This window comes from Oncorhynchus tshawytscha, unplaced genomic scaffold (genome assembly GCF_018296145.1).
Source record: "Oncorhynchus tshawytscha isolate Ot180627B unplaced genomic scaffold, Otsh_v2.0 Un_contig_1538_pilon_pilon, whole genome shotgun sequence".
Classification (NCBI taxonomy): Eukaryota; Metazoa; Chordata; class Actinopteri; order Salmoniformes; family Salmonidae; genus Oncorhynchus; species Oncorhynchus tshawytscha.
The window spans coordinates 85,001-97,500 of record NW_024609660.1 but is presented as its reverse complement, the minus strand read 5'-3'; the positions used below and the strand labels follow the sequence as shown (position 1 = coordinate 97,500).

General features: G+C 45.3%; 1 protein-coding gene across 2 annotated transcripts in view; it reads right to left on the bottom strand.

Moving 5' to 3' along the window:
- Nucleotides 1-234: 234 nt before the first annotated feature.
- LOC112241117 (neuronal acetylcholine receptor subunit non-alpha-3) overlaps nucleotides 235-12,500 on the bottom strand; it is a 23,053-nt gene continuing 10,787 nt past the window's right edge. For both annotated transcript variants that reach the window (XM_042316678.1, XM_042316677.1), the window contains 8 exons: nucleotides 11,991-12,035; nucleotides 9,938-10,047; nucleotides 8,400-8,531; nucleotides 2,757-2,860; nucleotides 1,826-2,103; nucleotides 1,393-1,583; nucleotides 856-1,072; nucleotides 235-594 (listed from right to left, as the gene is read on the bottom strand). In XM_042316678.1, the coding sequence (XP_042172612.1) occupies nucleotides 451-594; nucleotides 856-1,072; nucleotides 1,393-1,583; nucleotides 1,826-2,103; nucleotides 2,757-2,860; nucleotides 8,400-8,531; nucleotides 9,938-10,047; nucleotides 11,991-12,035 (1,221 nt within the window). In that variant the 3' untranslated portion in view covers nucleotides 235-450. The remainder of the gene's footprint in view (nucleotides 595-855; nucleotides 1,073-1,392; nucleotides 1,584-1,825; nucleotides 2,104-2,756; nucleotides 2,861-8,399; nucleotides 8,532-9,937; nucleotides 10,048-11,990; nucleotides 12,036-12,500) is intronic.

The window sequence follows — 12,500 nt, the reverse complement described above, 5'->3', positions numbered from 1 at the left end:
TGAAAACCAGAAGTGTTTGGGCCCACCAGGACCAGGACCGACATAGAACAGCCCTGGTGTAGGGGTTAGGGTCTACTGATTATGTGTTGTAGGGTGTAGGGGGTAGGGTCTATGTGTTGTAGGGTGTAGGTGGTAGGGTGTAGGGGTTAGGGTCTACTGATTATGTGTTGTAGGGTGTAGGTGGTAGGGTGTAGGGGTTAGGGTCTACTGATTATGGTTGTACTGATGTAGGTGGTAGGGTGTAGGGGTTAGGGTCTACTGATTATGTGTTGTAGGGTGTAGGTGGTAGGGTGTAGGGGTTAGGGTCTACTGATTATGTGTTGTAGGGTGTAGGTGGTAGGGTGTAGGGGTTAGGGTCTACTGATTATGTGTTGTAGGGTGTAGGTGGTAGGGTGTAGGGGTTAGGGTCTACTGATTATGCCTATAGAGGTTAGGGTCTACTGATAGGGTCTATGTGTTGAAGGGGGGAGTGGTCAGGTACAAAGTGATGGCTGGAGTGAAGATGAGGATGGTACCCAGTATGGAGACAGTGAGGAACACCCACAATAAGATCCTGTCCAACACCTGAGCCACAAACTTCCAGTCCTGCACCACCTGGAGGGAGAGAGAGGGAAAGAGAGAGAGAGAGAGAGGGGGAGAGAGTGTGAGAGAGAGTGTGAGAGGGAGGAGAGGGAGGGAGGGAGGGAGGGAGGGAGGGAGGGAGGGAGGGAGGGAGGGAGGGAGGGAGGGAGGGAGGGAGGGAGGGAGGGAGGGAGGGAGGGGGGAAAAAGAGAATGATCTCAACAATAAGACACTTTTTCCCCATCTGAAAACTAAAAGATATAGAGACAGACAGTTACACAGACACACCCCTACCTCTCTGATAAAGTGTTCCTTCTTGATGTGACGGCTGATGTACCGTACTGAGTTGGTGGCTTTCTCCAGCATGGCCAACCAGGCATGGTTCTCATCCTCCTTCCCCCCGACAGGGCCTCTCTGCTGGGCTTGGCCCTGGCCCGACGCCCCCCTCCTCCCTGGACCTCCGCGGGGCTTCAGCTCTGGGCTACGCAGCTCAATGTCTGGGTAGTGGTACCTAGCAATTACACCAGTTACAACTAATCACGACAATCACAACGTTGATTATTCAGGAATAAAGTACGTAGTCACTTCTCTTTCTCTCTTTCCATTAAATGAAAGAAAATCATAAAATATACATCAACAATATCTAATTATTATTCTTTATTTATTCACATCAGGGTTGAACTACAGTTGTTATATTCCCTCAATATATTTTCATTTTATCTTCTAAAATCTGATTTTATTAATTTGTTATTGAATTGAATCATAAAAGATCAACCCAATCAATTATTGGTAATAAACTGGAAAAAAGAGAAGTTGTGTTTGTGTGTGTACCTGTCAGTGTGTCCCCTCATGCAAAGCAGTCTGGGTAGCCTCTGGAGGAAGAGGTTTTTTACCCAGGGGGCCATGGGGTGGTAGGTGGCTGAGGAGCGGTGGTGGACGTTGATGACAAACACCGTGACGATGATGGAGAAGGTGACGAAGATCATGATGAAGAGGAGGTACTCTCCAATCAGAGGGATCACCTTGGTGATGAATACATAAATAACATGTTCATGATATCACATCTCTAAAGAACAACAACACCTGATTCCCACTACAGGGCCAAGCTGAACCGCACTGGACTGCCTTTCTCTTGGCACATGGTCATTTCCAGTACGGTACCAACAACAATGGCCGACCCTGTAGTACAGCTCGGCTTGGCAAAGTAGTTTAAAAGGCTCAAGAGTGTTCCACAGACAGACAGTCCCCAGCGACCTCCACTGACCTTGGAGGAGGACGGTATAATCTCTTCTATGACGAGGAGGAACACGGTGAGAGACACCAGGACCGACGTGGACAGAGACAGCTTCTCTCCTTCGTCAGACGGGAGGTAGAACACCAACACGGTCAGGAAGGACAGACCGAGACAGGGGATGATGAGGAAGAGTGTGTAGAACAAAGGAAGCCTCTTGAGGATGAAGGAGTAGGTAACGAAGGGGTACCAGTAGATACCGTCCCGTCGGCTGCCCTTGGCGCCGGTGGCGTTGAGGATCTCCCATTCACCTGTAAGGGAATTGGATCAGTGATTGCATGTTATCTTTAATGTTGTTGGATAATGGGATCACATTCACATTGGACAGTTGGGACGGCAGGGTAGGCTAGTGGTTAGATTGTTGGACTAGTAACCGAAAGGTTGCAAGTTCAAATCCCTGAGCTGACAACATTCCCCCAAACTATCTTCAGCATATTAAATGATTGCGGCAGGGTAGCCTAGTGGTTAGAGTGTTGGACTAGTAACTGAACAAGCAGTTAACCCACTGTTCCTAGACCAGTTAACCCACTGTTCCTAGACCAGTTAACCCACTGTTCCTAGGCCGTCATTGAAAATAAGAATTAGTTCTTAACTGACAGTTAAATAAAGGTACATTTTTTAAAACAAAAAATAGAGAGACAGGACATTGTCATACTGATTAACGTCTTCATCAACTGTGGTGGGAAGAGACTGACAAACCGGGTTAGATACCTGCTGTTTCTGGTAGAAATGGTGTCTTTAACCAACATGTATTAACTGGTAATGAAACAGCCTTACGTTTCCCTCTATACACTGTATACCCGTGAGATATTACTGTAGTTAGAACAAGTATCTTGTTGCTTGACTTCTGAAGCTTTTGGAGTAGCAAGACGTTTTACTTCAAGAGTATTTTAATCCTACACACCGTTGTCGAAGAAGTCCTTACGGTCGACGTAGTGGTCCACAAGGACCAGGTCCACCATGTTGCCGTCGTAGGTCCACGAGCCAAACTTCATGGAGCAGTTCTGTCTGTGTTGGGGAGGGGAACACACTGTCTGTGGTGACTGCAGTTCTGTCTGTGTTGGTGAGGGGAACACACTGTCTGTGGTGGGGAGGGGAACACACTGTCTGTGGTGGGGAGGGGAACACATTCTGTCTGTGTTGGGGAGGGGAAAACATTCTCTGTGTTGGGGAGGGGAACACATTCTGTCTGTGTTGGGGAGGGGAAAACATTCTGTCTGTGTTGGGGAGGGAAAACATTCTGTCTGTGTTGGGGAGGGGAACACATTCTGTCTGTGTTGGGGAGGGGAACACATTCTGTCTGTGTTGGGGAGGGGAAAACATTCTGTCTGTGGTGGGGAGGGAAAACATTCTGTCTGTGGTGGGGAGGGAAAACATTCTGTCTGTGTTGGGGAGGGGAAAACATTCTGTCTGTGTTGGGGAGGGAAACACATTCTGTCTGTGGTGGGGAGGGGAACACATTCTGTCTGTGGTGGGGAGGGGAAAACATTCTGTCTGTGGTGGGGAGGGGATCACATTCTGTCTGTGGTGGGCAGGGGAACACATTCTGTCTGTGGTGACTGCAGTTCTGTCTGTGGTGGGGAGGGGAAAACATTCTGTCTGTGTTGGGGAGGGGAACACATTCTGTCTGTGGTGGGGAGGGGAACACATTCTGTCTGTGGTGGGGAGGGGAACACATTCTGTCTGTGGTGGGGAGGGGAAAACATTCTGTCTGTGGTGGGGAGGGGAACACATTCTGTCTGTGGTGGGGAGGGGAAAACATTCTGTCTGTGGTGGGGAGGGGAACACATTCTGTCTGTGGTGGGGAGGGGAAAACATTCTGTCTGTGGTGGGGAGGGGAAAACATTCTGTCTGTGTTGGGGAGGGGAAAACATTCTGTCTGTGTTGGGGAGGGGAACACATTCTGTCTGTGGTGGGGAGGGGAAAACATTCTGTCTATGGTGACTGCAGTTCTGTCTGTGTTGGGCAGGGGAACACATTCTGTCTGTGGTGACTGCAGTTCTGTCTGTGTTGGGGAGGGGAAAACATTCTGTCTGTGGTGGGGAGGGGAAAACATTCTGTCTGTGGTGGGGAGGGGAAAACATTCTGCTGTGGTGGGGAGGGGAACACATTCTGTCTGTGGTGGGGAGGGGAAAACATTCTGTCTGTGGTGGGGAGGGGAACACATTCTGTCTGTGGTGGGGAGGGGAAAACATTCTGTCTGTGGTGGGGAGGGGAAAACATTCTGTCTGTGGTGGGGAGGGGAACACATTCTGTCTGTGGTGGGGAGGGGAACACATTCTGTCTGTGGTGGGGAGGGGAACACATTCTGTCTGTGGTGACTGCAGTTCTGTCTGTGTTGGGGAGGGGAACACATTCTGTCTGTGGTGACTGCAGTTCTGTCTGTGTTGCGGAGGGGAACACATTCTGTCTGTGTTGGGGAGGGGAACACATTCTGTCTGTGGTGGGGAGGGGAAAACATTCTGTCTGTGGTGGGGAGGGGAAAACATTCTGTCTGTGTTGGGGAGGGGAAGACATTCTGTCTGTGGTGGGGAGGGGAAAACATTCTGTCTGTGGTGGGGAGGGGAAAACATTCTGTCTGTGGTGGGGAGGGGAAAACATTCTGTCTGTGTTGGGGAGGGGAAAACATTCTGTCTGTGTTGGGGAGGGGAACACATTCTGTCTGTGGTGGGGAGGGGAACACACTCTGTCTGTGGTGGGGAGGGGAAAACATTCTGTCTGTGGTGACTGCAGTTCTGTCTGTGTTGGGGAGGGGAACACATTCTGTCTGTGGTGGGGAGGGGAACACATTCTGTCTGTGGTGGGGAGGGGAACACATTCTGTCTGTGGTGGGGAGGGGAAAACATTCTGTCTGTGGTGACTGCAGTTCTGTCTGTGTTGGGGAGGGGAACACATTCTGTCTGTGGTGGGGAGGGGAAAACATTCTGTCTGTGGTGGGGAGGGGAAAACATTCTGTCTGTGTTGGGGAGGGGAACACATTCTGTCTGTGGTGGGGAGGGGAACACATTCTGTCTGTGGTGGGGAGGGGAACACATTCTGTCTGTGGTGGGGAGTGGGAACACATTCTGTCTGTGGTGGGGAGGGGAACACATTCTGTCTGTGGTGACTGCAGTTCTGTCTGTGTTGGGGAGGGGAAAACATTCTGTCTGTGGTGGGGAGGGGAAAACATTCTGTCTGTGGTGGGGAGGGAAAACATTCTGTCTGTGGTGGGGAGGGAAAAACATTCTGCTGTGGTGGGGAGGGGAAAACATTCTGTCTGTGGTGGGGAGGGGAACACATTCTGTCTGTGGTGGGGAGGGGAACACATTCTGTCTGTGGTGGGGAGGGGAACACATTCTGTCTGTGGTGACTGCAGTTCTGTCTGTGTTGGGGAGGGGAACACATTCTGTCTGTGTTGGGGAGGGGAACACATTCTGTCTGTGGTGGGGAGGGGAAAACATTCTGTCTGTGGTGGGGAGGGGAAAACATTCTGTCTGTGTTGGGGAGGGGAACACATTCTGTCTGTGGTGGGGAGGGGAACACATTCTGTCTGTTGTGGGGAGGGGAACACATTCTGTCTGTGGTGGGGAGGGGAAAACATTCTGTCTGTGGTGGGGAGGGGAACACATTCTGTCTGTGGTGGGGAGGGAAAACATTCTGTCTGTGGTGGGGAGGGGAACACATTCTGTCTGTGGTGGGGAGGGGAAAACATTCTGTCTGTGGTGGGGAGGGGAAAACATTCTGTCTGTGTTGGGGAGGGGAAAACATTCTGTCTGTGTTGGGGAGGGGAACACATTCTGTCTGTGGTGGGGAGGGGAAAACATTCTGTCTATGGTGACTGCAGTTCTGTCTGTGTTGGGCAGGGGAACACATTCTGTCTGTGGTGACTGCAGTTCTGTCTGTGTTGGGGAGGGGAAAACATTCTGTCTGTGGTGGGGAGGGGAAAACATTCTGTCTGTGGTGGGGAGGGGAAAACATTCTGCTGTGGTGGGGAGGGGAACACATTGTGTCTGTGGTGGGGAGGGGAAAACATTCTGTCTGTGGTGGGGAGGGAACACATTCTGTCTGTGGTGGGGAGGGGAAAACATTCTGTCTGTGGTGGGGAGGGGAAAACATTCTGTCTGTGGTGGGGAGGGGAACACATTCTGTCTGTGGTGGGGAGGGGAACACATTCTGTCTGTGGTGGGGAGGGGAACACATTCTGTCTGTGGTGACTGCAGTTCTGTCTGTGTTGCGGAGGGGAACACATTCTGTCTGTGTTGGGGAGGGGAACACATTCTGTCTGTGGTGGGGAGGGGAAAACATTCTGTCTGTGGTGTGGAGGGGAAAACATTCTGTCTGTGTTGGGGAGGGAAGACATTCTGTCTGTGGTGGGGAGGGGAAAACATTCTGTCTGTGGTGGGGAGGGGAAAACATTCTGTCTGTGGTGGGGAGGGGAAAACATTCTGTCTGTGTTGGGGAGGGGAAAACATTCTGTCTGTGGTGGGGAGGGGAAAACATTCTGTCTGTGTTGGGGAGGGGAACACATTCTGTCTGTGGTGGGGAGGGGAACACATTCTGTCTGTGGTGGGGAGGGGAAAACATTCTGTCTGTGGTGACTGCAGTTCTGTCTGTGTTGGGGAGGGGAACACATTCTGTCTGTGGTGGGGAGGGGAACACATTCTGTCTGTGGTGGGGAGGGAACACATTCTGTCTGTGGTGGGGAGGGGAAAACATTCTGTCTGTGGTGACTGCAGTTCTGTCTGTGTTGGGGAGGGGAACACATTCTGTCTGTGGTGGGGAGGGGAAAACATTCTGTCTGTGGTGGGGAGGGGAAAACATTCTGTCTGTGTTGGGGAGGGGAACACATTCTGTCTGTGGTGGGGAGGGGAACACATTCTGTCTGTGGTGGGGAGGGGAACACATTCTGTCTGTGGTGACTGCAGTTCTGTCTGTGTTGGGGAGGGGAAAACATTCTGTCTGTGGTGGGGAGGGGAACACATTCTGTCTGTGGTGGGGAGGGGAACACATTCTGTCTGTGGTGGGGAGGCGAACACATTCTGTCTGTGTTGGGGAGGGGAAAACATTCTGTGTGTGGTGGGGAGGGGAAAACATTCTGTCTGTGGTGACTGCAGTTCTGTCTGTGTTGGGGAGGGGAAAACATTCTGTCTGTGGTGACTGCAGTTCTGTCTGTGTTGGGGAGGGGAACACATTCTGTCTGTGGTGGGTAGGGGAAAACATTCTGTCTGTGGTGGGGAGGGGAACACATTCTGTCTGTGGTGGGGAGGGGAACACATTCTGTCTGTGGTGGGGAGGGGAACACATTCTGTCTGTGTTGGGGAGGGGAACACATTCTGTTTGTGTTGGGGAAGGGAAAACATTCTGTCTGTGGTGACTGCAGTTATGTCTGTGTTGGGGAGGGGAAAACATTCTGTCTGTGGTGACTGCAGTTCTGTCTGTGTTGGGGAGGGGAACACATTCTGTCTGTGGTGACAGCAGTTCTGTCTGTGTTGGGGAGGGGAAAACATTCTGTCTGTGGTGACTGCAGTTCTGTCTGTGATGGGAGGGGAAAACACTGTCTGTGGTGACTGCAGTTCTGTCTGTGTTGGGGAGGGAAAACACTGTCTGTGGTGTCTGCAGTTCTGTCTGTGTTGGGGAGGTGAAAACATTCTGTCTGTGGTGACTGCAGTACTGTCTGTGTTGGGGAGGGGAAAACATTCTGTCTGTGTTGGGGAGGGGAAAACATTCTGTCTGTGGTGACTGCAGTTCTGTCTGTGTTGGGGAGGGGAACACATTCTGTCTGTATTGGGGAGGGGAAAACATTCTGTCTGTGGTGACTGCAGTTCTGTCTGTGTTGGGGAGTGGAAAACATTCTGTCTGTGGTGACTGCAGTTCTGTCTGTGTTGGGGAGGGGAAAATATTCTGTCTGTGGTGACTGCAGTTCTCTCTGTATTGGGGAGGGGAAAACATTCTGTCTGTGGTGACTGCAGTTCTGTCTGTGTTGTTAAATTGACTTTATATTAAAGTATTTATATTGTAAAGTAACAAAGCAGTTATATATCTTTTTAAAATGTTGTTTTTTTAACAAAAAAATATACACCAGTCACATCTCAATCAACCAATCAACCAATAAACCAATCAACCAATCAACAAATCAACCAATCGACAAATCTACCAATTGACCAATCGACCAATCATCAACCAATCAACCAATCAACCAGCCAACCAAAGGGAAGGGGAGAGTGAGTGATAAAGGAGAAGAAGTGACACAACAAATCTTATAAATGATAGTGATAAAGTGATATAGTAAAACAGAGATAATCATGGATAAAGTGATATGGTAAAACAGAGATAATCATGGATAAAGTGATATAGTAAAACAGAGATAATCATGGATGTCACCTTCTTCCCGTCCGACAGGTAGGACTGATGGATTGTTTGGTTGATTAGTGTGTGTGTGTGTGTGTGTGTCTGTGTGTATGTGCTTCCATGTTAGTGTTTATGTGTGCGTAAGCTTGTGTGTGTTCATGTGTGTATGTTGTGTGGGTGTGAGCGTTCGTGTGTGTGTGTGTCCAGCGGTCAGTCCCACCTGTCGAAGGGAAAGAAGGTGACGTCCATGGTGCATGAAGACTTGTAGCTGGCCGGAGGGGTCCACCTGATTGTCCCGTCTGACCTCACGATGGCTTTGGTCATCAGAGAGCCCTCGAAACGCCCATCAGCACTGAGGGGGGGAGAGGGAGTGAGTGAGTGAGTAAGGGGGATAGGGAGGGAGGGGTTAGGATAGGGATGGGAGGGATGGGAGGGAGGGACGAAGGAAGGGAGGGAAGGAGGGGAAGTTAGTTGGTGAGTTGTGTTAGACACATTTTAAAGATCACAACAAAAGACGATGAGGCTATTGAAAAGGACCAGCAGAACCTTTCAGGATGCTGCGTGGTAGCGCTGGTTGTCCTAAAACGATACTAGATTATAATAGACCTCCATGCTAACCCTGCTAACATTAATGATTATAATAGACCTCCATGCTAACCCTGCTAACATGAACGATTATAATAGACCTCCATGCTAATCCTGCTAACACAAATTATTATAATAGACCTCCATGCTAATCCTGCTAACATGAATTATTATAATAGACCTCCATGCTAATCCTGCTAACATGAATGATTATAATAGACCTCCATGCTAATCCTGCTAACATTAATGATTATAATAGACCTCCATGCTAACCCTGCTAACATGAATGATTATAATAGACCTCCATGCTAATCCTGCTAACATGAATTATTATAATAGACCTCCATGCTAATCCTGCTAACATGAATGATTATAATAGACCTCCATGCTAATCCTGCTAACATGAATGATTATAATAGACCTCCATGCTAACCCTGCTAACATGAATGATTATAATAGACCTCCATTCTAACCCTGCTAACACAAATTATTATAATAGACCTCCATGCTAATCCGGCTAACATTAATGATTATAATAGACCTCTATGCTAATCCTGCTAACATAAATTATTATAATAGACCTCCATGCTAATCCTGCTAACATAAATGATTATACTAGACCTCCATGCTAACCCTGCTAACATAAATTATTATAATATACCTCCATGCTAATCCTGCTAACATGAATGATTATAATAGACCTCCATGCTAATCCTGCTAACATGAATGATTATAATAGACCTCCATGCTAATCCTGCTAACATGAATGATTATAATAGACCTCCATGCTAATCCTGCTAACATGAATGATTATAATAGACCTCCATGCTAATCCTGCTAACATTAATGATTATAATAGACCTCCATTCTAATCCTGCTAACATAAATTATTATAATAGACCTCCATGCTAACCCTGCTAACATAAATTATTATAATAGACCTCCATGCTAATCCGGCTAAGATTAATGAAGTGAATAGGAAGAAAAGTCATCAGAAGTACTATGTTATACACTATGTTATCAATTAGAGTGAATAGTTGTCTTACAAGTATCTAAACTGTAAAGCAGGTTCTAAGAAAGCATTCATTGATTTTTCAGGGACAATAAAGTATCAAAGAAAGTCTGAAAACACAGAGCTGAGCCCATAGGAAGCAGGAAGTAGTGTGGACTCACTTCTCATAGAGGACGATGTCTGGCAGCCATATTGTTTCAGAGGGAACTCTGATAGAGGTGATTCCTCCATACTCATCAGGGTTCCACTGGAGCTTCACATCTACCCACTCCTACAGAACATAGAACATTACATTATAACAGAACAATACACCATAACATTATAAAATTACATTATAAAATAACATGACATTATAACATAACAATATACCATTACGTTATAAAATTACATTATAACATAACTAAATAACATAACATTATAACAGAACAATACAACATTACATTACAACGTAACATTATAAAATAACATGACATTATAAAATTACATTATAACATAACTAAATAACATACCAATACACCATTACATTACAAAGTAACATTATAAAATAACATGACATTATAACAGAACAATACACCATTACATTACAACATAACATTATAAAATAACATGACATTATAAAATAACATTATAACATAACTAAATAACATAACAATACAACATTACATTACAACGTAACATTATAAAATAACATGACATTATAACATAACAATATAACATAACATTATAAAATTACATTATAACATAACTAAATAACATAACATTATAACATAACAATATACCATTACATTATAATGTAACATTACATTGTAACATAACAATATAACATAACATTATAAAATAACATTACACTATAACATGACAATATAACATACTTTTACAACATAACATTACAACATAACATTATAACATAACATTATAACATTACACTATAACATGACAATATAACATACTTTTACAACATAACATTATAACATTACACTATAACATGACAATATAACATACTTTTACAACATAACATTATAACATAACATTATAACATAACATTATAACATTACACTATAACATGACAATATAACATACTTTTACAACATAACATTATAACATAACATTATAACATTACACTATAACATGACATTATAACATACTTTTAAAACATAACATTATAACATAACATTATAACATTACACTATAACATGACAATATAACATACTTTTACAACATAACATTATAACATAACATTATAACATAACATTATAACATTACACTATAACATGACAATATAACATACTTTTACAACATAACATTATAACATAACATTATAACATGACAATATGACATGACATTATAACATACCATTACAATAATACCAATACAGGCATGAACTGTATAACACTGCTACATAAATACAACACCATATTGAAGTCTTCTAGAAACAAGTGAAGCTCTATGAAGACATTGTTGAAGCATTAATATTACAACATTAATAACAGAGGCCTTTTGTGTTCAAACTACAGTAGAGATGCTGCTGTTGGTCATTACCTGTCAAAGCCAGACATTAGTAGTCATCAGCTGATTGGTCATTACCTGTCAAAGCCAGACATTAGTAGTCATCAGCTGATTGGTCCTTACCTGTCAAAGCCAGACATTAGTAGTCATCAGCTGATTGGTCCTTACCTGTCAAAGCCAGACATTAGTAGTCATCAGCTGATTGGTCCTTACCTGTCATAGCCAGACATTAGTAGTCATCAGCTGATTGGTCCTTACCTGTCAAAGCCAGACATTAGTAGTCATCAGCTGATTGGTCCTTACCTGTCATAGCCAGACATTAGTAGTCATCAGCTGATTGGTCCTTACCTGTCAAAGCCAGACATTAGTAGTCATCAGCTGATTGGTCCTTACCTGCCATAGCCAGACACTAGTAGTCATCAGCTGATTGGTCCTTACCTGCCATAGTCAGACATTAGTAGTCATCAGCTGATTGGTCCTTACCTGTCATAGCCAGACATTAGTAGTCATCAGCTGATTGCTCCTTACCTGCCATAGTCAGACATTAGTAGTCATCAGCTGATTGGTCCTTACCTGGCATAGCCAGACATTAGTAGTCATCCACTGATTGGTCCTTACCTGCCATAGCCAGACATTAGTCGTCATCAGCTGATTGGTCCTTACCTGCCATAGTCAGACATTAGTAGTCATCAGCTGATTGGTCCTTACCTGCCATAGCCAGACATTAGTAGTCATCAGCTGATTCTTCTCATCCTGTCAGAACAAGAAGAGAAGAGAAGGAATATGCACTATGAACAATGTCTGCATGACTAAAAGTAAAGTTTTTGATGAAAGACAGAATGCATGATTAGAAGTTGAAGAAGTTTGGAAGGATGTCAGTCAAATTAGACTAGAGTGAAAATCCATGGCACAGATGTCATGGTTTCTCTGTGTCCCAGAAAGGCAGTGGGGCAGAATGAATGTCTGTCTACCTGACTGAATCAATGGTCAAAGGTGGGTTTTTAGGCAGATTGGTGCATTTTGGTTAAATGTCCACAAGGTGGCAGTATGTAGTCATTACAGGAATGTGAGAGAGGAGTGTGTGACTGCCTCACAAGGACTAGGAACAAATGTGGTTCACACAGTTGTGTGTTTGTGATGTTAGAGTTAGAGAGAGGGACAGAGAACAATTTAGAGAAAGAGAGTGGTCGCGCGTGCTTGTGTGTGTGTGTGTGTTTG